The sequence below is a fragment of the Nicotiana tabacum genome, chromosome 3 (assembly GCF_000715075.1).
Source record: "Nicotiana tabacum cultivar K326 chromosome 3, ASM71507v2, whole genome shotgun sequence".
Taxonomy (NCBI): Eukaryota; Viridiplantae; Streptophyta; class Magnoliopsida; order Solanales; family Solanaceae; genus Nicotiana; species Nicotiana tabacum.
Window position 1 is genome coordinate 143816176 of NC_134082.1, and position 25458 is coordinate 143841633.

The 25458-nt window shown below is 33.7% G+C and overlaps 2 protein-coding genes and 1 non-coding gene across 3 annotated transcripts; 2 read left to right on the forward strand and 1 right to left on the reverse strand.

The window, feature by feature from the left end:
• The first annotated feature begins 6466 nt into the window (after positions 1-6466).
• Positions 6467-10986, forward strand: LOC107776750 (thiol-disulfide oxidoreductase LTO1). The gene is made up of 7 exons (XM_075250003.1): positions 6467-6725; positions 6803-7082; positions 7865-8121; positions 8208-8320; positions 9553-9700; positions 10413-10550; positions 10689-10986. The coding sequence occupies exons 1-7, from the start codon at positions 6624-6626 to the stop codon at positions 10767-10769; spliced, it is 1119 nt and encodes a 372-aa protein (XP_075106104.1). The 5' UTR covers positions 6467-6623; the 3' UTR covers positions 10770-10986.
• A 4587-nt stretch (positions 10987-15573) lies between these two features.
• On the forward strand, positions 15574-18941 carry LOC107776749 (GPI mannosyltransferase 1-like). The gene is made up of 4 exons (XM_016596664.2): positions 15574-15923; positions 16507-16689; positions 17536-18083; positions 18178-18941. Exons 1-4 carry the CDS (start codon positions 15653-15655, stop codon positions 18490-18492), a joined length of 1317 nt encoding a protein of 438 aa, XP_016452150.2. The 5' UTR covers positions 15574-15652; the 3' UTR covers positions 18493-18941.
• A 2192-nt stretch (positions 18942-21133) lies between these two features.
• On the reverse strand, positions 21134-21286 carry LOC142179721 (U4 spliceosomal RNA). Its single transcript, XR_012708261.1, has one exon. It is a non-coding gene; the product is annotated as a U4 spliceosomal RNA (small nuclear RNA).
• Positions 21287-25458: the final 4172 nt, after the last annotated feature.

The following is a 25458-nucleotide window of genomic DNA, read 5'->3' on the forward strand; positions in this document are numbered from 1 at the left end:
AGGTCTTGAGGAGCTCTATCTATTGATGTAGGTATTGTGGGGTGGTAGTGGCCGGAGCTTCAAGAATTTGGGCAAAAAAGTGGCGGTTAAAACTTCCTAGATCTAAGATTCAAGGAGTTTGAGAGGGTTTTGAAGGATTTGGTTTGGAGATATGGAAAGAGGAGGTGTTGGAGATTACATGGTGAAATTTTGAGATGGTTTGGAGGTGGTCCGCCGTCGGTGGGCGATTTTCGGCGGCGGTGGAGGGGCGGCGGTTATGGAGAAAGAGAGAGAGAAGAGAGAGAGAGAGGAGAAAATAATTATAGGAGAAATGGGGGCAAAATTTCAGCATTTCTAAATCTTAAATACCTAGTTGGAAGATTGATTGTGGACCATTGGATGAGGGAGGGATGAATGGATGAGATTTAATCTTGATTCACTGAGAATGAAACGACGTAGTTTTGAGGCAAAACTACGTAGTTTCGGACCCTTTCAATGGCAACCCCTTATCTTGCACTCTTGGCCATTTTATCTTTCAAATTTAGCCCAATTTCTTCCTTATTCAAACTTACTAAACTAAATTTTATACAAACAAATAAAATAATTAAATAACTTATTCCAAGGATCAATTAACTAAATTAATTCACCTATTGAACATTTAGTTAATTTCTAAAATGCGCAAATGAAGAAAAAACTATTTTTGATATTTTTATGATCGGAAATACGTAATTAAACACACAAAATTGAAAAAAACTATTAAATAATAAAAACACTAATAAATTTAGGAGGTGTTAAAATAACGCAAAAATTAGGTATTCACAACTCTTACCGGTAAAACTTTAAATCACTTGAAGAATAAATTTAAATTCAGAAAGATGGATGTGAAACTTATATACCTGACGTTGTTCTATAGACAATATTAATTTATCTCTATACATTTAAAACTTTCCAAATTAAAAACAAAAATAATATACCTTTTGTGATTAGGCTTGAGGTTCCAAAGTATATTAAATCGTCCATAGAAATATGTTTCATAATTAGTCTCTTCACTAACTTTGCCTCAATACTTCAACATACCAATTTCTTAAAATCAAAACCAAGTCTTTGGTCATTTAAACATCCTATCAATACATAAAAGATAATATACTAAGGTTAACCAAACGTTTCCTAAGAAATAGATTATGAACATTTAGTAAAATTATTTCTGCCATATGGCTCGAATAAGTATCTCATTAGCATGCGAAAATCTAATTACTTTTAAGTTCTTTCTTAATGACCAACAAAAATGCAGCCCTTGTCAGTTTCAGGTACTATCCTTAATAAATTGGATACTATAATTTCTCAACTACATAAACACATGAAATAAATGTAAAGGAGAAAAATAAATGAGTATAATGCATGAAAAATATATCTAGCACATTAGCATCCAAGTCCTTTCATGTACTTGATCTGGATGTGGAGATTGGCTTCTATCTAGCACATTAGCATCCAAACAATTGACACTAAAATTATTTTTAGCCATAGTAGACCCCTTTAAAAATTAAAAGGACATACAAAGGAAAAAATAATATTGGTCTAGAGCAAATTAAACAATAGGGCAGTTAGCTATTCAAAAATACCATGATATGATGAAAGCCCTTACCAGAGAGTTTTGAGTCTCCTTGGACAATTCAGAATTTTGGGTGTGCCAACGACAAAGATACTTATAGTTTTTAAAAAAAATACATAACACTGTTAACAATTAATAATTTTCTCTAGTGTTTACTATCTACTTGGTGTACTAGTCCTAAGGCATGAAATAATATGGGAACCTATGTATCATGAATGGCATTAAAATGGCCGTCTTGTCATACAATTATTTTGAAGTTTTATTCGTTATAACGTTATTTTCTGTTGTGGTTTGATTTTATTTTTATTTTGGTTTTATTCTTTGTTGGTGTGTTAAAAAAAACATGCAGTATTCTATTGGTACGTCCAAATATTCAAGTCTCATTACTATATTAATGTCGTAATTTTTAGAAAAGTAAATTATTGTTTACAAAGTTTATAAAAAAGAAGAATGTTCAACCTGTCACAACGGTTGAAGATGGTCAATGAAAAGATCACCTTTTAGAGAAATTAATTGAACAAATTGTGAGCGAATGCACTGTGCATGTCGGGAGTATAAATATTTGAAAGATATCAAAAGATAGAACGACTGCTTTTAACCAAATATCTTTCTTTTTGTTGAGATAAATACCCTGCTAAACAAATCTCTTAAGAATGGCAACTTGACATAGATTTGTCTTACAAATTAGGATGAAAATTAGGTTCAACCCGTTCTTCTAAAGTTTTCAATTCAAGTATAATGCAACTTAAATGTATTAGAGAAAGTGACAGCAACATCAAATGTACCTGTGGTCTTGAAGTATAACAATGACTTCTAAATCGATCATATTGACTTCCACAATTTTGGGTTCAATTCGGGGTCACAAAAATGTCTCGAAAAAATGCATGATACCTTCATCTGCAAGTGAAAAAGGAAAAGTTTGGATATAGTAACTTTTGCTTCTTACACAAGACCTTTTAGCAGTAATGGAAAATTAGTGTAGCAAAACCAACAATTAAATGGAGATGACTGAACAATATTGAAGAAGGAACCTTTCTTCAAGCATTAAAAACTATGGCCTTTCAAGAAGGTAACGGTTCAAAAAGGCTACGGTTCATTCTTTTTCTCTGAAGACGTGTTGGTTCCTATGATAAGAGAAAGGAAAATAGGAGACTTTTTTATTTATTTATTAGTAAAATATTTAAGTTATTTAGAAGGGCATTTTAGTAATTCAACTTTTAACTTTTGAGCTTCATGCTTTTATAATAATTAGTTTTAGGGTACGCGCTTTGAGTGTGTATGTAAAAAAACTAGCTTTAGGATACGCGTTTTGCGCGTGTATATATACCGGTGAGTGTTAAATTTTTAAAAATTTATATAAATATTATTTCCTCTATTTCAATTTACATAACACATTTTTCTTTTAAAAAAGATCGATATATAGAGAGAGAGTATATTTTTTAGTTGTTGACGAAAACAATATATACATAGTAATTAATATTAATCAAAGATCCAATGTTATTTGTTTTTAGTCCTCTTGTATTTAGAAAAATATAGATTGACTTGCGATTTTGAATAATTTGATACAGAGTTTTAATTTTGTGAGTTAAAATTTTTCTTTTCTGTTTGTTTGGACAAATACCAATACAATTTATTGCCTTCAACTTTTAGAAAATACAATTCCACCGACCAAAATTTAATTAATTTTGCTAGTAAACTTTGTGACTTTATTGATTACTACAACTTTTGTACTAATAATCCGAAAGTGTAACATTTACCAATTGATGAGATTTCTAACATTAACCAGTTATTTGTTTGGTTGGAGTTACATTTTTGCTGTAAAACTAAATATTTCATAACACTAATAATTCATCATCTTTCTACCTATTTAAAGGCTCTTGAGTCTTGATTACTAATAAATATTTTTTCTGTCTTAAACTACTTGTCGTATTTCTCTTTTACACGCCTTTAAAGAAAATATTAATTAAAATGTATGTATTAATTAAATATCTTTTCTGTCTTAAACTACTTGTCGTTTTTAATATAATCTCTCTTCATTGAACATTTACTTTATTTATGTTTCATCTCCATCTTTAAGAATAATTACTACTAAGGACAAAATGGAAAAGAATAATTAATTTTATCTTGAATTTCTAAAATGATAAATAATTGAAACTTTTTGTAGACATTACGATAAATATTTTTGAGACATAGGGAGTAGAAATTAATTCTTCATATTAATTGTATATTGGCTTATTTTAACTCTATTCCCCATCTAACTTTACTTTTAGAAAAATCAATAGTACTGGATAAAAAAAAATGGAAGAACCAATAATAGTATTTCTTTTCTTCAAATTAAAAAGTAATAGCAGTTCTTCATTTTTTGACTTTAATGTCTTGAATACAAATATAATGTTTAGTGGGTAGATATTAAAACATTGAAAATTTGAATTCCTAAAACATAGTTCAACATCAAAATTATTTGTTATATTTGGTCCTAAATATTAAGATTTTGAATTATTAAAGGAAAATTTTAGAGGATAAAAAAGGCGAATGACATTTCGCTAAGGGTCTTCGTGCTTTTAATATAGTATAGATATAGATATAGGTAGATATAGATTAAATACTCATGAACCATTTTTTTAGTGTATAAAATACATATAAAATCTCTACTTTACTTCCAATTTCGTCTTCAACGTACCTATACATAAAATAGACTCAATTAAGCATAAGTATAACATTGTTTAGCATTAAAGCACCTAAATATAAAGTAAGTAATGCACTAAAAATATATAATTATAGTCTAACATCAACCATCCACAAAGATAGTTGTTTAGAAGAGTCCTCAACATTCTAACATTTTGGAAGTAAAGTAGACCTTACCTTTTCTAGAGAAATTTTCACAAACCACTATTGTTTAGTGGTTATTAGCTAGTTATAGCTATCATTTACTAAATTAATTCCTATAGATATGGTTTCAGTTGTTATAGAGTGTATTCGATATACTTAAGCTATTGTATTCATGAATACAGTAGCAAAACTCGGCGTGAAACAGGGTAGTCAGCTAAGCAACGGTTGTATTCGATTGTATTCGACTGTATTTGCGAGCTGTATTTGTGAATACAATAACGTAAATTGCATAAAAAATGATCTTTTCAGCTATTTAAAACGGTAAATGAATCAATTAACGCGATATACTCCTAATATAACTCAACTAACTCAATTATAACACGCAGAATCTATAATTCACGTTAAAGAAAAGATTTCCCAGCCAAAAAAAATCACAAAACAGAGCAATCTCTAGATTTTCAATCCCTTCTTTTTTCTGTTACTATCTTTCTGTAGATTTCAAAACATGTACTCTTTTTTGATGAATACATATATTTGGAATACATAACATATTCATAAGTGCAACAGTGAAAGCATTGTAAATACATCTAAATACAATTAAATACATCTAAAAACAAACAGTGAAAGTCATTGTAATAACTATTTATCAGTAAAATACAGATGAATACATGTATCTGAAATACATAACACATTCATAAGTACAACAGTTAAAGTCATCAAAATATATCTAAATACATCTAAAAACAAACAGTGAAAGTGTTGATTCTTTCAAATTTCTCAAATTAGACTCGTTTCGATGTGTCATTGCGTATTTTTGTTCTCTTTACTGCAACTGTATTTGTTGTTGAACCTGCAAATACATGTTCCGCTTGCGTGATTTGCAAATCGAAAGATGGCCTTTCGAAATTGAGTGCTTTGATCGATATACCTTGGATAACCCTCTTGTAAGGAGTTGAATCATCCATTGGAGAAGAAAATCCGAGTTTTCTGTAAAAGGATAACAATGGTGATTGTTTCTACAAAAACAGTACAGATATACAGAATAATACATGTGCCAGCGAAAAACTAATAAGTTTAACACTTACCACAACTTTTTAGGCAAACAATTTTGAAAATTGAGAGAGAGAATGGAGATGAATCAGTTGATAATGGAGGTTGTATTCGTGGGGAAGATACTGGGTTAGGAGAGAGTACGTGGGTTTAACAAAATTGTATACAATACCGGTGTTATTGGGAGAGAGAGAATAGAAAGCATGAGAGAGAAAAATATTTCAGAGCGTATTTAATGGCTTAACAATAGGAAGTGACTATAAATAGATAATTTGCTATAAAACCTAAAAGGTAGCTATAGAATATAATTTTATAAAAAGATATTTATTTATAATAAATAAGGTGTAAATATTTGCTATAGGAGTTAAAAATTCCAATTTTTTTCTAGCTTTAGCACATTAGTTCCTCAATTCTTTAGGAGAAATTCAAAAATAGCCAGATTTACAACTGGATGTTCAAAAATAGCCCAGTTTCAAAAGTAATCGAAATTTAGCCACTTTTCATGTAAAGATAAATCTGAGCGAAAATACTGTTCAAAACCTGGAAAATACACCAGTATATTATACTGGAGTTCCAGCATAAGTATGCTTGAACTCCAGCATATTATATTGGAGTTGCAGGATATGTATGCTGGAACTCCAGCATAATATGATGGAGTTCCAACATAAGTACACTAGAACTCCAGCATAATATACTAGAGTTCCAACAAGTATAATATACTAGAGTTTGGAGCACCGGTGCTCCAGTCTCCAGTATATTATATTGGAGTCAGCAAAATATACCGGTCCAGCATAATATGTTGGAGTTCATACACAGGTGCACCGAACTCTAGTATATTATGTTGGACCGGTCTCTGTTGCAGCAAAATAGTGATTATTTTTTATTGATTTCGTAAACGGTGGCCATTTTAGAATGACCAGTCCGAAAACTGGCTATACCGTGCTATTTTTACCAATTCTTTTGTGTTTAGTTCAACTCAAATATTGTCCAAAGCCTAATATTGAGTAAGCGAGCCAGAGCTGAAGAGTTGGTCCAAATGGCCCAATTTCAGTAACGAGCACATTTTCCGCACGCTTAATTAACGACCAACCACCGCCACGGGACAAACTAGTCAAACCACCACTACTCACGGCGGGTGACACCCAATTGTGAGCTGATGGCCAGTCTCATCGGCGTATCATCTTCCCCTTTTCCCACCCAAACCTCTCATCTCCCCCCATCTCGCTCTAATTCTATATCTTCCCTCATTCAACTCAAGGTACAGTCACTCTTCATTTCTTCAAGATTCAATTTTTTTTGCCAATATTAACATTTTTGTTGCTTCGTTTCTTAAAGAGAGATTCAGCTCGGCGATTGTTGTTGCTTCGAGTGAGCTGCTCATCGAGAAAGGTCGAAGATGCAGAGACAGAGTCAGAACCTAAGGTGGTGTTATCAAATACTTCTGCTGACACAAGCATTTCAGCATACAATTGGTGTGCAGCACTTGGAGGTGTTGGGTTTTTCGAAACTTCTTACTTGACGTACCTCAAACTCACCAACTCCGAAGCATTTTGTCCTGTTGGTGATGGTAGCAGCTGCGGCAACATCCTCAACAGCAGCTACTCAGCTGTGTTTGGTAATATTCTTTGCTATTTTTAGAAACTTTCTGCTTTAGAAGTATCTTTGTAACCTTCTATACGTATCTAAAGTTTTGTTAAAAGAAACAAACTTTTATAGTAATCTATATATGTCTTAAAGTTTTGTTAAAATAAACAAATTTTAGTCAGGCAATATAAACACTGCTGGACAAGTAAAATTGGTGGGAACCTGAAAAGGTGGTTGGATACAGTTTTATATTTTCGCATTTGATTAAGTCTTCACCAGACAAACAATACTAGGCCTCAACCACAAACAAGTTGGGGTCGGCACAGAATGTAAAAAACTTCACACTTCTCTTTGATGATTAGCCTCTTGTTTGATTCTCTATATGAATTATTTGCTTACCAGAAAGAACAATTTTTACTCCCTATTTCCCCAACTGAAAATGTCTTATTTTGACTAAAGAGTAGAAGGAACTCTTTTTTGTATTTATTGAAGACCATGTAGTGCAACAGGATCCCCTTACCATTTGGAGATAAAATTGTTTGTGAGAGAATAAAAGGAGGAATACAACTATTTATGTGGTATTATATCTGAAAACCTAATAAAATTGACGGACTAAGAAGTGAAAGGTGAATTTTTACAGATGGAGATAGTAAATTTTCTATATTGTTGGCATTCGTCATAAAATGACTATGTTCTATTTTGATCTGAAAGACATAGATTGAACAATCATCAAATTGAAAGCAGTATGTCACTTAAATTGCAGGTAATATGTTTTGGAAAGAGATTCAGTTTTCATCCTTTTACATTTGCCAGGTGTTCCTCTTCCATTGATTGGTATGATTGCTTATGGAGTAGTTGCAGTACTTGGGATACAATTGGGCCAGAAAAGGACGCCGCTTGGAATTGGTGAAGCTTATGGGCGTTTGCTTTTACTTGGAACAAGTACTTCCATGGCAGCGGCCAGTGCATACTTCTTATACATCCTAAGCACACAATTCTCTGGAGAATTTTGCCTTTACTGTTTAGCTTCTGCCTTATTGTCGTTTGGTTTGTTCATCAGCAGTATAAAGGTAATTTCCGCCACAGATAATATTGTTTGTTTAGCTTCTATGTCTATATGCAGTGCTAATGACAAAGATGTGGCTTTCGTTTACAGGGTCTGGGGTCTCAAGAGGTGCAAAAAGAGGTGGGTTTACAGTTACTTATAGTTCTCTTGGTGGTTTCCACCCTAAACAATTCATACAGTGCCTCTCAGCCAACAAATACCAGGTAAATAGTCTGTACGCCTTTACACCTTGTCGGTTAATATTAGCCAAAGTGTCTTTGGATTTAAAGGACAATAGGCAGGAGTTCTTCCATTATATAAGGAAGGTTTGAAGAAAAAAAACAGGAGCTTTTCTGTTTTATACTTCCTTGTCTATTCTTCCCAGAGTAGGTGTTGGATTGCTCGGAGCTATAAATTCAACTCTAACCTCTTCATGACAAGTCAGATTCTCCTTGGTTAAGTACAGAGGCTGTAATCTCCTTATATGATCGTAGACGATTCTCATCACTTGAGTTTGCTTTAGGTTGAATTAGGCTCAACATACATTTCTCAACCTAAGTTGCTCGGACTCGGGTGCGGGTATCCGATATGAGGACGGATCCGAGTATCGGATTCGGCAAAATCTAAATTTTAAGATTCGGGGGTGCGGATCCTGATATGGATACAGGCGCGGGGATTCGGCTAAGAAAATTCAAAATAATAAAAAATAGAGCTATAAAAAGATTGTAAATTTTAAGAGATATTATGTGAAATACTTACATGAATATTGTAGAATTCAATCTTTCATTCTCCAAAAACATGAGACAAAAATACTACAATATTGAAGGTATGCCATTTTCCATAACTTAAATCTGTTTTATTTTTGATTTTGAGAAATCAAAATCTCAATTTTTCTCCTAAATTTGTTGATGGACTCGGTCAAAGTGTCCGAAGTTAGTTGACCGAATCCGGGACGTATCCTGCTCCCGTCCCCGTCTCTTATTGGGACGGGGACGACACCAAAATCGAAGAGTCCGCACAACTTAGTTCTCAACTATTTCTTTTGGGTAAGTAGGCAATATCTTATCATAGTTCCTTCTGATTTTCGATGAAGTAGGTTTGCAACATTATGGACCTTTCTTCTCGGACTGAATTCAGTGAGCTTATTGGGTTGAAATTGCTTAGAATTTTGAAGTCGATGTTTGCTTGGCATAGATTACATCATTACACAGATAATACAAACCTTATTTAATCACTTCATGCATTATTTGAGCTATAATTTTAAGCAAGTAGAGAAGCTTGTTCAGTTTGTAGCTTTATCAATAGCAAGATATCTTGGTTATTTTAAGATAGAAAAGCTTTTGATGTATAGTCACACTTAAAACTCTAGTTTGTCTGAAATCTATCAGTTGGTGAAAAGATCGTGCACATTATTCAAGAGAACAATTACTCAAATCCCTTTTCCCATCTTTTGCAGTTCTGCTATGACTGAACTGGAATATTTCACAACTGAGATAACATCACCGTCGACACCTTTTGCTATTTCCCTAGCGAAGCACCTGCGTTCAATTGGAGCAAAAATGTATGGGGCTTTCTGGTGTTCTCACTGCCAGGAACAAAAAGAGGTCTCCTTCTTTTTGCAGTTGTGCTTTCTTAAAATTGCATTGATGGGCATAGAAACCATATCATCCTCTGCTTGTATTTATATAGAATATGAAAATGATTGTTTTTCTAATTGATGAATTATTTCAATTTTGGTTGCCTCAATGGCGTAATGACGTCTTTTCATTAGGCAAAAAAAAAAGAGCATGATTCTTAGAGATACCAGAAGAAAACATGGATAAGACTTTGGTTAAGAGTCAAAGGAAAACATGATATGGGTAGGAAAGAATATGAATGCCCATCAAATTACTTGGATGGAATGTTAACGTCTCCCATAAATTTGTAACAAGAGCATGACTAAAGGGGAAAAAAGAGGGAGCCTTATCTTTATTTCTTTCATATCTGTTATGTGTATTTACTGGTGGAGGAATTTGGGCTAAGAGCTTCAATGTATTTAATTTTAGAGCTCAGAAGCAGATTCTCAGAGCTGTGACCAAAACTGTTTTGTGTATGGCATCTCATCTTTAAAAATGTTAAAAAGTGCCTTAAAGATCCACTGAAATATGGAAACGTTGACAAAATAATTCAGTGTCTTTGCTTCTTTACTCTTCTCATCAAAAGCTTCCTCGTCAACCTTGCTGTTGCACTAGATACTCTGATTTGCATCATGCACTTAACAGCATGTATAAGAGATGTTTGTACTAAATTAGTTATTTCTGCTGTCACTGCAACAAGATGTTTGGACGAGAAGCATCAAAGCTACTAGACTATGTGGAATGCTTTCCTGATGGAGTCAAGAAAGGAATTTATATGGCCAATGCATGTCAAGAAGCAAAACTAGAAGGGTTCCCTACATGGATTATCAATGGGGAGGTGAGCAAGAATCTTCTTTCTGCTGGAAAATCTTTTATAACCTATATAAAGGCGTCAGTTATTCCCACGCTGGATGCTATTTGAACCTCTAGCTTTACATTGCGGCACCTTAATAATTAAAACTATATATTGTGGCAGGTGCTGAGCGGAGAGAAGAAGCTTTCAGAGCTGGCTGAACTGTCTGGTTTCACTATGAACGAACTCACTGAGGCTAAATAAGCTTCTTTGACTAACACAACCACATATTCTTAGGGTATCAAATTTTATGTCTTTATTATTGCCCACTGGTATTTATTTTGTTTCATACTGTAATTATCTTAGTATATTGTAAACTGAATAGATAGAGTCATAAATGAATCCGAGTGGATTATCTTCTGAGTATATATATCAACTCTATTACCCGCAAGTATTTGAATTTTGTGGTCCTGTTTACTGCTAATGTTGTACGTGTCCAATTTACCCCTGAAATTTTAATTATCTTGTTAAAATGGTTACTTCTAGATTTCTTTTTTTTGTGATAACGGTGATATTGTGTGTGCATCTCTTAGACTATTTCACCCGGTACTTATTATCTCTCACTAAGACATGTAGCGTGTAACTCTTGCCCATCAAGAAAATTTTGAAAATTATTTAGAACACTCTTTATGTTATAAATTGAACTGTATATAACTTAAAATTCTATTACATATTACAAGAGTAACAGACTTTCCTAACTTGGAAATCTTTTCTCTAAACTTATCATTACTATTCATTATTTTGTTACCAAGAACGTAAACAGGGACCTACTTTTATTCTATGTAATGTTCAAATCCATCAAGAAGTCAATTTTGTTTCCCTTTTTGGGTTAAATTCTATTTAAATATAGTAGTTATTTATTTTAAAATCTCAATAAACGTGTCAAACCCAAATAGAACACTTAAGCTGGGAGGGAAAGATAGTACTTATGTTTTACCCGCAACTTGTACGCAATTGAATGTTGAGTTTAAAACTCGGGTGAATTTATTTTTTTTTTTAAAAAAAGAAGCCAGATTTACAAAGTGGTAATTGAAAAATAGCCACAATTTCAAAAGTAATCGAAATTTAGCCACTTTTCGTGTAAAGATAAATTTGAACGAAAATACTGTTCAAAATTTGGAAAATATTCCAGCATAATATACTGGAGTTCCAGTATAATATAAGATCCAACATAATATGCTGGAAGTTCATACACATGTGCTTCAATCTCTAGTATATTATGCTGGAACTTTCCGTGTGTTGGAGTTCCAGCATAATATGCTAGAAGTTCATACACAGATGCACCAATCTCCAGTATATTATGCTGAAACTCAGGGGCGGCCCGACGAATTTTGTGGCCTAAAGCCAAACGCCAAATATAACTTTTTAATTTTTTTTAATTATTTATTTGAAGTCTATTTTTTTAGTTTTTCTTAGATACAAAGTTATTAATAATTTTCTTATAATCAATAACTCCTAATAAGTATTTCTCAATTGACAATATAGCTAATTCATTTAACCTTTCTTGTAACATTGTTGTTCTTAGGTAAGATTTTATCAATTTTAATTTTGAAAACTTCTTTCCGCTGAAGCAACGGTAATATGAGTTATGAACATTATTCCATAAGCAATTTAGGCATTTGAAAAAGAATTATATCTTTTTATTTGATTAGGTATATCAATTAAACTGTTATATTTTAATTATACTATTTTTCTTAATACTTTTAATTCGCAAAATAAATCTGAACCATCATTATCAAATTGATTATTATGCTTTAAGGAACATTCAAGATTAAGGTAATATTTTTTTCAAATTTCGGACATCTAGTGATCTTAGTTTTTATTGCCAAATAAAAAACCAAAAATATTTTCATATGATTCGAATTGTTCAAATCTATTTTGAAGTGAAAAAATAGTCTTGTCTATTATATATAAAAGTAATCAACTCTAAAGGACTCTTCGAAAAATTTCGAGATTTCATTATCAACATTTGCATCAAATTGTTACTTCCTATATATCACACGTTTTTTACAAAATTTAGGTTCGATATTCATTTCAAGTACAATTTCCTTGGTAGAATCATAACAATTGCAAATTCTTCTCCTTTATGTTTGTTAAAGAAAGAAATCAAACTTTTTCACTTTACAGAACTCTTTTTTAAACATATACATAGTCTACTAGGTGTAACAAAAAATGAGGCCCCCACAAATATGGGCATAAAGCGGTTGCTTTACTTGCTTTAAGAAAGGGCCGCCCTTGCTGGAACTTTTCATGTTGTAGAAAAATAATGACTATTTTTCAATGACTTTCCAAACGCTAGCTATTTTTCAATTACCAGTCCTAAAAGTAAAAATTACACAGGGCGTCTTATTTGGTCGCCCCCATTTAACATATATCCGTTTTTTTAAAAAGTTTTAACTTGTACCCGGTTTTTAAAAAACTTCAGCCCCTTCCTCCTCCTTCGTTTTCTTCTTCTTCTTCTTCTTCTTCTTCTTTTTCGTCTTCTTCTATTAACAACTGAAAGATACTATGATTAATTCTGTAGAATAGTAGTACTAACAGATCAGGAGAATAATATCAGTTTTTTTATTTAAGGAGAAGACTGAGGAGGAGGATCACAGTTCTTTTGCCTTTGTACTTGTCTGAATGGTAAAATTCTTAATGTGCCACAGTGTCGAATGACGCTATAGCAAAAGAAATTTTTAAGACCAATGATGTCAAGTTTGCTGCTAGGGAGAATTTGGCTCTTCAAAGTACCAAATTTACAAAGACACATTGTTTTCCACTTTGGACTATAGCAAGTACTGGATTTTTATGAAGAAAATTTGTATGACAAAGATTCTCTCCCCTCAACAGATCACTAAATTTGTTGATGTTAGGAAGGAGGAAATGATGAAATTGTTGGAATTTTTCGCCAAGTGACTTGAAATTTGTGAAATGTTTCAGTGCTGATTCAATTTTTACAGATAGAACTTAAGCTTTGCCATTTATATTTCACTCTCTCCTGCAAAATGTTACTTTAGCTTATATAGTGCTGAAATTTTACAAATGAACTAAATAACTTCAACATCTTTTGCTGAAGTTTTTGAAAAAACTTATTCAGGACAAAAAAACTTCAGCTTATTTAGTGCTGAAGTTTTTACAAATAAATTAAATAACTTCAGCATCTTCTGCTGAAACTTTTGAAAAAGGTTTATGACAAAACTAATGAATCCAGGACAAAAAAAACTTCAGCTATTTTAGCGCTTAAGTTTTTACAAATGAACTAAATAACTTCAGCATCTTATCCAGGACAAAAAAAAACTTTAGCACTGCCTTTGCTACTTCAGGCCTGTCTACTAGAATGCTGAAGTTTTGCGTGATTGTCTTTGCTACTTCAGCCCCGTATGCTGAAGTTACGCGAAAAAGTGGGTACGCTTGCATTTTTTTTTTGCAAAGCGGACACAAATTAAAACGTGACCCAAAAAACGGGTATAGATGCAAATCACCCGTCCGAAAACTGGCTACCCGTACTATTTTCACTTAAAACTCAAGTCAATAAGTTTAACAAAACTGAATGTCGAATTCAGAATCTAGTCAACAAAACATAATAAAAATCAATTTGGAAAATGTAAACATTTTCGAACTAGCTATGTTTAGTTTTATATGTCATTGTTCTTTGTATATAACTTGCCTACTTTATTCAGACAACAAACTCTATTTCCAATTTAACATCTGACTTTGCTTAATAATTACTAAAAAAAGAGAACTGACCATTAGAATTTCACTTCCATTTAGCCCCTTCACGGAAGTGAGGCTTGATTCTCAAGTCATCCCTAAGAGGGGTAGTTTCAAGTACCTGGGGTCGTTTATTCAGGGGTCCGGGGAGATCGACGAGGATGTCACACACCGTATAGGGGTGGGGTGGATGAAATGGAGGTTAGCGTCGGGAGTCCTGTGTGACAAGAAAGTGCCACTGTTACTGAAAGGTAAATTTTATAGGGCAGTGGTTAGGCCTGCTATATTGTATGGGACCGAGTGTTGGCCGGTGAAGATCTCACACATCCAGAGGATGAAAGTTGCAGAGATGAGGATGTTGAGGTGGATGTGCGGGCATACAAGGAAGGATAAGATTAGAAATGAAGATATTCGAGAGAAGGTGGGTGTGGCCCCCATGGAGGACAAGATGCGGGAAGCAAGACTCAGATGGTTCGGGCACATTCAGAGGAGGAACACTGATGCACCGGTGAGAAGGTGTGAACGACTGGCGGTGGTGGGTACGAAGAGAGGTAGAGGGAGACCTAAGAAGTATTGGGGAGAGGTGATCAAGCAGGATATGGCGCGACTTAGGGTTACTGAGGACATGGCCCTAAACAGGGAATTGTGGAGATCGAGCATTAAGGTTGTAGGTTAGGGGAAATTGTGATGTCTTTTTTACAGCGCACTAGAGTGAGACTAGCCAGTTAGGAGTTAGTCTTAGGATGCTATTGATCAACTACTGATGATGGGCTTTATTTGTTGTGTATTAATACCTTATATCCTTCTCGTATTTCCTATATCTCTTATATTGCTGTTACTTTGTTTTTTATGGCATTTATGTTATGTTATGGATTTCATGGTATTTTATGTTGTTTTATTATGAGTCTATTGATAGTACTAATATAGTGTCTCTTGTTGCCTCTTTGAGCCGAGGGTCTCCTGGAAACAGCCTCTCTGCCTCTCGGGTAGAGGTAAGGTCTGCGTACATATTACCCTCCCCAGACCCCACTTGTGGGATTACACTGGGTTGTTGTTGTTGTTATTGTTGTTGTACTACATGTTTTAAACCTAGTGTGCATTTTTAAACTTATTTGGCTTGAATATTTTGTAGTGATAGGAGGAACATAGTATTAAAATAGTTATGAAAAAATAGCTTGATAGCAAGAACGTTATACCAAAGTGTAAATTTTTGAATATTTTAATTCTTGATAATTAATACTTAAAAATTAGTACTATACAAAAATTGAGGTGTAATATTGTGGAAAGTCATAAGTTTGCTTTTCAAGAAAAAAAAAATCAAAAGCTGAGTTTATAACTACTTCCTCTCTTGTTTTGGCACATTTTCAGTCTCTTCCTTTCGAGCGATCACAATGGTGACAGTAAATCTCAAGTCCCTGCTCATATTCTCAGCATTCCTTAGGGTATTTTTGATAGTTTACGGAGAATGGCAAGATAGGCATATGGAAGTTAGATACACAGATGTGGACTATCTTGTTTTCTCAGATGCAGCTGCTTTAGTCGCTGCTCGAAAATCCCCTTATCAAAGATCCACATATCGCTACTCACCCTTAATTGCTTTTCTTCTTGTACCCAATTCTTTCATTCATCCTTCTTGGGGAAAATTCATCTTCTCCGCTTCAGGTATGTGCCCTTTTTGGGTTCTTTTTACTTCCTTCATATACCGAAAAGGTCTGAGCTTTACAGTTTTTATAAGACTAGTTATTCATGGTTGAGTTAAGTTTTCTGTTTATTATTTGTTGGAAAGGCCAGATGCATGAAAGCTACTATAATCTTTTGATGATTCAAGATTTGTGGGTTATTCTTATAGTCAAATTTTGAATTTAGCTCTTATTGGATTTTCTGTAAAAGGGGTTCTCATTTCAAGGCAATTCAAAGTTGTCGTTTTTATTTTATCATTTAGCATTCTTGTTTTCCCTCATATAAATGCTTCTTGCATGTGGTGGTCAAGAGGTTTCAATTCTCATTGTTTACGTTTATAAGCTTAGGTGTCATTGGCAATCTTTGATATTGTTGTGGTCATATAACTTAGAAAGGGTGAATTGTTAAATGTGATAAGCACTTGCACTTGCACCTTTGTATCTGAGTTGATTGTTTCTTCTTATTGCAAACAACGCATATTTGGAATTCTTAGAAACATTACATCTTAATTATGTTTCCAAAACAGATATGCTTACTGAAACTTACAATTGAGTTCGTGCGGCAGATCTTCTCGTGGGATTTCTTATAAACGCCATTCTAAAGCTAAGAGGGGTGCCTGAAAAATTATGCACCTATTCTGTGATGGTCTGGCTTTTGAATCCATTTACCTTTACCATTGGAACTCGTGGGAATTGTGAGCCTATCATCTGCGCCATAATACTTTGGATTATTATATGTCTAATGAAAGGTAAAATTTTCCAGTACCTTTTTATTTCTGATGAAGTAAGTTTCCAGTACCTTTTGTTTACATCTAATATGGTTGTGTTGAGAATTTACTCCCATATTTTTCTTTTTCATTGTTAGTTTACTCCTCTACTGTTAATTTCTTTGTTATTCTCTCTTTCATAATGGTCCTTGTCTCCTCCTTAACCTGCTTTAATTATCATGGGGCAATGTAAACGACAGTAAAGAGGGGACATATGGGAAGGGGAAGTATTTAGACTATGAGCATCATGATTTAGGTGATGACACTGGTGGAAAAGAAGGTATTGTCATCAAATATCGGTCAAGATTGAGTCTTTCATGATTTAGGTGATGACACCGGTGGATAAGAAGGTATTGTCAGCAAATATTGGTCAAGATTGAGTCTTTCTCCCCTCCCACTCCACACTAGCATTAGGTGTATAATACACCAACCCAATATTACCAGCCACGGAATGAGGTTTTAGCGAGCAACTAATGTAAGCAGGATACTTATTCTTTTACTGTTAGAGCTTGGTTTATCCGATAAAGAGATGAAACAAGACTTGTCCTGAATCTGCCACCGTTTCTTTTCATAGCTCTTATACAATTTGAAACTATAGCGAGCCTCTAGTTTAAAGAAAAGTAAAACCAAGAATGTTAACTCTGGAAATTTTTAGGGTTAAACAGAAAACTCTTTTAATTGAGAGTCTTTTTAGGAATCCTCCGATATTTTGGGTCAGATAACTGTATTCTCACTTGGGTTAGTGCCACTGAAACTGTAGCTTCATATTTTTCTTTGTAAGTGAAAGTCATCACGCTCTCTTGACTTTGGTGGTGTTTCACTGATCAGGTCGTTTAGTACAAGCTGCATTTTGGTATGGGCTTGTCGTCCACATGAGGATCTATCCAATAATTTATGCTCTTCCGATTATTTTAGTTCTTGATCCTCTATTCTTCCAGTATGGTACAAAACCTGCTCTTGTGAATTGGAGTTCTCGAAAAAGCAAGTCACATCAGACTTCCAGCTGTAAAAAGCTTATGGATCCTTATTGTATATGGAACTTTTTGACAAGCCTTTTCACCTGGAGGAGGATAATGTTTGGGTTTATTTCTGGAGCTATGTTCTTTCTCCTTACCGGGGTTTTCTTCTATTTATATGGATGGGAGTTCTTGCATGAAGCACTTCTCTATCATCTCACACGTACAGACCCAAGGCACAATTTTTCAATCTATTTCTACCACATATATCTGCACTATGAACATGAGTTTTCAAGCTTGGAAAAGCTTGTCTCATTTCTGCCTCAGATTATGGTGCAGCTAGTTCTTGTTTTCCGCTTTGCACAGGATTTTCCATTTTGTTTCTTTGTGCAGACTGTGGCATTTGTAGCATTCAACAAGGTTTGTCAGCAATCCTTGAATCTCTTTGGGTTGAGAATCAGCTAATAATAGCTCGACTTTCCATTAGCAAATATAATGTTCTTTTCCTCTGCAGGTTATGACAGCTCAATACTTTGTTTGGTTCTTTTGTCTCTTGCCGCTAATCCTGCCATGGACCAACATGAAACTCAAAGGAAAAGGATTGGTCTGCATCTTGTTGTGGATGGCAGCTCAGGGTCATTGGTTGATGTGGGGATATTTGCTTGAATTTAAAGGAAAGAATGTCTTTCTTCAACTCTGGGTGGCAGGTTTGCTATTCTTGGCTGCAAATACTTTCGTTCTTATCAATATTATCCAGCAACACACATACAGTCCAGTCTTCCAACAGTCATCTCCTGCCGCTTCAAAGAAACACGTCAAACAGGGGTGAGGAATCACATCATATACCTCCTAACTCAATGGGGGAACATTTTAGAGCTAAAAGAGTATTTAGCCATGTTCGGGACTTGTCGAGCTTTTCATCATCAAGCAAAGCACTTGACATTTTCATAGCTAACACAAAAATGCCAGCACTGAAGATGTACCAAGAGATTGTAATGACTTTATTCTTGACCTCTTGTCCATTTTGCTTTAGAGGATACTTCACTACAAAAGCAATGTACAATTGTCTACGGCAAATTTTTTGTACGCGGGATGCTTGAAGTTTTCTTGATTATAGTTTACATCTCATTTAGTTTGATATTCATTTCCCTCCCTTGCTAGAGTTAGTTAGGCAGCTAGAGGAGTGACGTCACATCCTTTTCATGTGCGTTGCTTGCCTGTATATCTTTGTAAAACCAATATGATTGGGATGAATAAAGATATCTCTTTTTGCTGTTCTGTGTCACTGTTCTTTCATTTCTTGTTGCCTCGTTTTCTAGTGTGGTAACTTGTAGCTCATTGAATTATTGGATTTCCATGTGATGAAATGAAGATCCTAGGGTTGTTGAAGTGTCCATGAGAAATACTGTATGTTGGACTGATCTGATCGCGCCGCCAAATGCTACTATTGGGATAGTGTGTGAAATGGCGTTGGATGAGGTCGATAAATGACTCGCGTCAGCATTTTTTCTCTCTCGATGATTCATGCTATATAAATTTACAACATCATTTTGAATATTTCAGGTATGAGAAAATAGATGTTTTAACTTCTAAATTTTGGATATTGGTTATGCAAAGGTGGAAAAAAGTGTCAACTGTAGTCCCTAGAATGTATTACACTTGAGGAGGAAAACATCCTCAAAGAAGAAAATACTGTTAAATGGCAAAGCTATAAAAGGTGAAGTTCTTTTCGGTATTACATTACAAATGAGTGATTGTCAAGACACGTCTAGAGGGACAGAGCTAGGCATAAAAATAGCACGGTATAGCCAGTTTTCGGACTGGTCATCCAAAAATAGCCAACGTTTACGAAGTCAATGAAAAATAGTCACTATTTTGCTGCAATAGAGACCGGTCAAGCATAATATCCTGGAGTTCGGTGCACCTGTGTATGAACTCAGCATATTATGTTGGACCGGTATACTTTGCTGACTCCAGTATAATATACTGGAGACTGGAGCACCGATGCTCCAAACTCTAGTATATTATACTGGACAATTATATTATACTTGCTGGAACTCCAGTATATTATGCTGGAGTTCTAGTGTACTTATGCTGAAACTCCATCATATTATGCTGGAGTTCCAGCATTCTTATCCTGGAACTCCAGTATAATATGTTAGAGTTCCAGCATATGCTGGAACTCTAGTAATAATATACTGGCGTATTTTTCGGGTTTTAAACAGTGTTTTCGCTCAAATTTATTTTTATATGAAAAGTGACTAAATTTCGATTACTTTTGAAACTGGGCTATTTTTAAACGACCAGTTGTAAATGTAGTTATTTTTTAATTTCTCACGAGCTAGGCAGTTGTGTGGGCCACGAGATGATTTCTCCTTCTTATGCTGTCTAATGCTTACCAGTGAACCTTTCAAAGAGTGAATTAATTTGTTTTATTGGGACAAAGAAAATGGGTGGCGTGATGAAGAGAATATTGGTACTAGCTATGTGCCTACCACGATTACTACTTACATAGATATTACTGCAATGCTGGTTGGCAGTGGTAGCTAGGGGTGTCGATGGTTCGGTTCGTCCGATTATTTTATAAAATTTGTATTATATCAATTTTTCGGTTATTCTATTATGTATAATCAAAATTAGACTTTTCGAAACTGTCCCAATTATGTAGGTTTCTCTTCGGTATCGATACGGTTCGATTAATTTTCGGTATTTTTTTAATATTATGTAAAATTCACCAGTAGAAGCAGAATGCAATAACATTTCTTTTATAGGATTTAGCAAAATTCTCTAGATATTTTTACTGTTTAAAGAGTGATGAATTAAAAAAAGAAAAAAAAGATGGCTAGAGTATAGATCCATCAACTATTCTACAACAACGTAAAGAAATCAAACAAAGGCAAAGAAAATATAAATCATACGAATTGAAAAATATACCAAGTTGGGACTCAAGAATAAAGTTTATAGATGATTAAATATTCAAAAAGATAAATCTAAATTATATGAAAGGAAACATATTCAATACATTGTAGTTTGATACTCATAATAGCTAAAATACTTTGTGTCTTTGCTAATAAAGATACTTGAAATAACTTAGTTTCAATATAAGTATTTGTGTCTTGCTAATAAAGATACTTGAAATAACTTAGTTTCAATAGAAGTAGTATAATCGGTTTTAGGAATTAGTATTTTGAGTTTAATTACTTGTTGGCTTTTAATAGTTTTCATACTTCCGAGACCCAAAAAAAATTTAATGTATTATTATTTTTAAACTTATTAAACAAATATATTTTCAATCGTTAGAATATCCATTGACACCATTAGTTGTAACTATTCCACTGATTCTAAATGTTTCCTTCATTCCCTTCTAGGTTATCCTTTGGCCTCTTGTTATCATTCTTAATGTCAAACAATGACAACATTGACTTGTTGGGCAGCTTACGAAGGAAAAGTATTAAGACTGAGAATTGTAGGGCTTTACCCAGAAAGGGAAGCCCTTTCAAAAATTCTCAACGGCCAAGGCAGAACCCAGGCCGAAGAGGGGGTTTGGAAATAGTTTTCAACCAGCAATAGACGCGCCTCGGTTAGAACCTCACTAGCTGCGTCATTGCCCCAAGCGCAAAGATGAGTTTTCCCATCTTCTGCCATCCTTTTTTATAGTCCTCTTTCCTTGAATGTTGTCTTCATATCTCCGATGTGGGAGAGAAGTAAATAACGGACTGGCCCGTACCATACCCCAATTACGTACCAAAGTTAATAGAAAACTAGTAACTCATGACTATATATTTGATCCTGTCCCTTTCTATGTTTGCATAGGCAAAGACTTAGCAACTCGAGCTCGATAAAACTTGGACACGACATGAAAATTTTCAGAAAAAAATAATAGATATGTCACTGTTATGAACTTATGTTACAAATAAACGAACATATTGTATGTGGATGCATGTGACAAAATTCAAATATAAAATAACAAAACTTGATAAACTTATCTCATTCTAAAAGAAAAGGATATAAACCTTCAACGATAGAGATCAAATGTTGTCATTTTTTTTGTCCTTACGTAGTTAGTAGTATATTACTGAGTAGCAAAAGTTACAGTGCACATAGCACTAATCTAGTAGTGGCATTACGAGAATTAAAACCTCTATCTGCCACCAAATTTGCTTCCCTATAAGTATACTACATGATAGGACCACCCAACTGCTAGAGCATTGACCTGCAATCGTTTATAAGATTAGCATAATGTGGGTTATTGTTATGTATCAACCACATCCCAATAAGGATATCAACACACATATGGCTATTGGGCCGAGAACAAGTAATATGATCAGACTAATTTGGGATCCAGGTTGAGTAGTGAACCCAAAAACTATTCTATTAAAAGAGTAGAAGTCAGTGATTCTGGGGATTATGCGTATTGTTGAGAACTCTTCCCCTTCGTCTCTGTTCTTCTTGCTTCTCCCTCTGGACTATCTCTTTTTGTTCTCCCTCGACTTTCTCTATCCTTCTTCTCTGGATCTCCTTCTTGGTTCTAGTTATTGTTATTGTAATGATTGAATCTTTGAGTTTATGAATTAAATCCATCATTTTCCTCATTTATTTTCTGTTGTGAATTCGGGTTCATAACAGTTATTGTCATTTGTTAATTTTAATAAATCATGAACATACTAAAAAATATATGCATACATACTGGGAGATGTAAATAATTACACTGCCTAGTTAATCGTCGGGATTTTATTCCAACAATTTACGAAATAAACTGAACCAGACTTAAGCTTGAATTCATTAAGAGAGATTTGTTTCAGGAAATTTTCTTCTCCTTTTTGGTTTCTCTTTCTTCTCTTATCTTCTTTTCGTAAAGGAAAATTTGATACTTGTTTGGTTTAATAAACTGAAACTATTATCCGCAACTTTAATTGTGAATTTCCTTTTCTCTATCTTAATTTAGCTTATCTTTTTAAAAGATTTGTATTAATATATACCCCACTAAATGCGTATGCCAAGAGCTGCACAAACTTGGTTGAGATATATTATTCAAAACATTAAAAAATTAAAAGTACCAAAATTGACTAGTTATTCTAACTCTCCATTTGATGAGTTGTCAATATAATTTTGGCTACATTCCACATGGCGAAAATATTCCACTAAAAAATTGGCATTTCATAATTTTCCCTTTCTTATGTTGTAAATTTAAAAGCTTTTATATCCTTAGAGGGCTTTCTGCAGTTTTCTTTAACTATCCACTAGAATAACATAATTTAGAAAATGTAGGTCAAGGGACCAATTAGTCCAACGAGGCACAATCCTTTTCCACATTAAAATTGATCAACGTAGTGCGAATAGGGAAATTAGTGCTTACTTTTACAAATCATGTCTTGTTATGAATAGTTTGTACATTGGATACTACATTGGATGTCCATGTTGTGAATAACTTAAAGATTAAATTTCCTATTATATGTCCATCATCTTTACTTTTTATGTCTATAAAAGTCCATGTAATTGCAATGAAAAATGACACCAAAGTGAAAGAAGAAAACACTTCTTCATTCTCTCTATCTCTTCTTGTTTACATTTTACTGCATTGCTTTTATTTTATAACACGTTATCAGCACGAAGCTCTAATTTTATTCTTAACTCCCGCTAAGTTGAGCCATATTTTATTAAGGTATGTATCATTATAATCATTTTATTTATGGCAGTACATATCATATGCTCATTGTTTGCAGATTACTTGTGCGCTTGGGCATCTTAAATAGTTTAAGTACATTGCAGTGATAAAATAACTATTTCCTTCTGTGCTCAATTCTTAGAGGACCTCAAACTCATCAAACTAGCTATGCACTAATGTCATACTTATAATATTCATAGACTCCCTAGATCAAAACATATCTTTAAGGCATTTTGAAGAACTGTGAGAAATAAATTGACAAGCAATAATTTTATAGTTTAATTACTTTATATTTATTGGAACATATAAATAATGTTAGTCACGTTCAGTTCTATTAACACATATATATCAATAATATAAAGTGAAATGAAACAAGTATGTAATTTCTACTTTATGGCAAGAATAAAATGAAATAGTAGATTGTTAACATGATATAGCTCTATTTTCATTTCTTTTACCTTAATCGTTTTGTTTTCATTAATTGTTTATTATTATAATTATTTCTCTAACTTATTCATCTTTTATGATAGTTTTCACTATGTCAAATTTATCAAAACTTGAATTTGTGGCACTTGACATCACCGGGAGGAACTATTTATCATGGGTTCTTGATGCTGAAATTCACCTTGACGCTAAAGGTCTTGGAAATACTATTATACAAGGAAATGAAGCATCAAATCAGGATAAAGCGAAGGTCATGATTTTCCTTCGTCATCATACATGAAGGGTTAAAAACTGAATATTTAACCGTAAAAGATCCACTTGAATTATGGATTAATTTGAAGGATCGATATGACCACCTAAAACTTACGGTATTACCGAAAGCTCGGTATGAGTGGATACATTTAAGGTTGCAAGACTTTAAAACCGTAAGTGAATATAATTCTGCTATCTTTAAAGTAAGTTCTCGATTAAAATTATGTGGAGACACTATCACAGATGAAGACTTATTGGAAAAAACATTTTCTACTTTTCACGCTTCAAATGTGGTGCTACAACAACAATACCGTGAAAAAGGTTTTAAGAAATATTCTGAGTTAATCACATGCCTACTTGTGGCTGAGCAGAATAATACTCTATTAATGAAAAATCATGAAGCCCGTCCCACTGGGTCAGCTCCATTTCCGGAAGTGAATGTTGTAGCAACATATGATAAGTTTGAAAGAAAACAAAATAATTACCGTGGTCGTGGACATGGTCGTAAACGTGGACGTGGCAGGGGGCGAAACAATTATCGTCATTATAGCGGAAATAAATTGGAGAAAGGTAAAGCTAGTATGTGTCACCGATGTGGTATGAGAGGTCATTGGGCACGCATTTGTCGTACGCCAGAACATTTTGTCAAACTTTATCAAGCCTCCCTCAAGAAAAAAGAAAATAATGTGGAGGCACACTTGACCTTTTAAAATAATGATGATAAAGTAGGTCTCTCAAATAAATATGATTCTAAGACACATCTTGCATATAAAGATGATGATTTTGAAGGCCTAACAAATATTACTCATTTAGAAGTTGGGGACTTCTTTGAAGATATTGTCTGAAGAACTAATCATCTTACTGGGGAATGAAGCTATAAAAGTTGTTATGTTTATGTTTGCAACTAGTTTATTTTTCTTGAGTGTATTTTCCTAATGCATCATGTGTTGCTAGTTTCTACATTTCTAATGTATTTCTTAATGTTTTTTTCCTGCTTGTCTTTTATATTTCTTATGATGTATTATTTGTCTTTTTTTTATGAAGAATATGAAAATTTCCCAGTCTTCAGTTGGACTCAAGATTAATAAAGATGATATATGTCTTCTGGATAGTGCTACAACACACACTATTTTAAAAGATAAGAGATATTTCTCTTATTTGGTAATGAAAGAAGCGAATGTTAATACAATATCCGATAGTACAAGATTAATTGAAGGTTCTGGAAGAGCCAATTTATTACTATCAGGAGGAACAAATTTGGCTATTGATGAAGCACTATATTGTAGTAAATCTCAAAGAAACTTATTAAGTTTCAAAGATATTCGCCAAAATGGCTATCATATTGAGACTACAAATGATGAAAATATTGAATATCTTTATATTACTACAATAATGTCCGGTAAGAAATATGTGCTTGAAATGTTACCTGCTCTT

What these genes read in the sequence shown, in the direction of transcription:
- LOC107776750 (XM_075250003.1), top strand. Translation starts at nt 6,624, where the DNA reads ATGGCCAGTCTCATCGGCGTATCATCTTCCCCTTTTCCCACCCAAACC. An exon ending in TGTTCATCAGCAGTATAAAG is followed by an intron (nt 8,122 to 8,207) that starts GTAATTTCCGCC and finishes TTTCGTTTACAG; the next exon opens with GGTCTGGGGTCTCAAGAGGT. An exon ending in TCTCAGCCAACAAATACCAG is followed by an intron (nt 8,321 to 9,552) that starts GTAAATAGTCTG and finishes CATCTTTTGCAG; the next exon opens with TTCTGCTATGACTGAACTGG.
- LOC107776749 (XM_016596664.2), top strand. Translation starts at nt 15,653, where the DNA reads ATGGTGACAGTAAATCTCAAGTCCCTGCTCATATTCTCAGCATTCCTT. An exon ending in TATTATATGTCTAATGAAAG is followed by an intron (nt 16,690 to 17,535) that starts GTAAAATTTTCC and finishes TTCACTGATCAG; the next exon opens with GTCGTTTAGTACAAGCTGCA. An exon ending in CATTTGTAGCATTCAACAAG is followed by an intron (nt 18,084 to 18,177) that starts GTTTGTCAGCAA and finishes TTTCCTCTGCAG; the next exon opens with GTTATGACAGCTCAATACTT.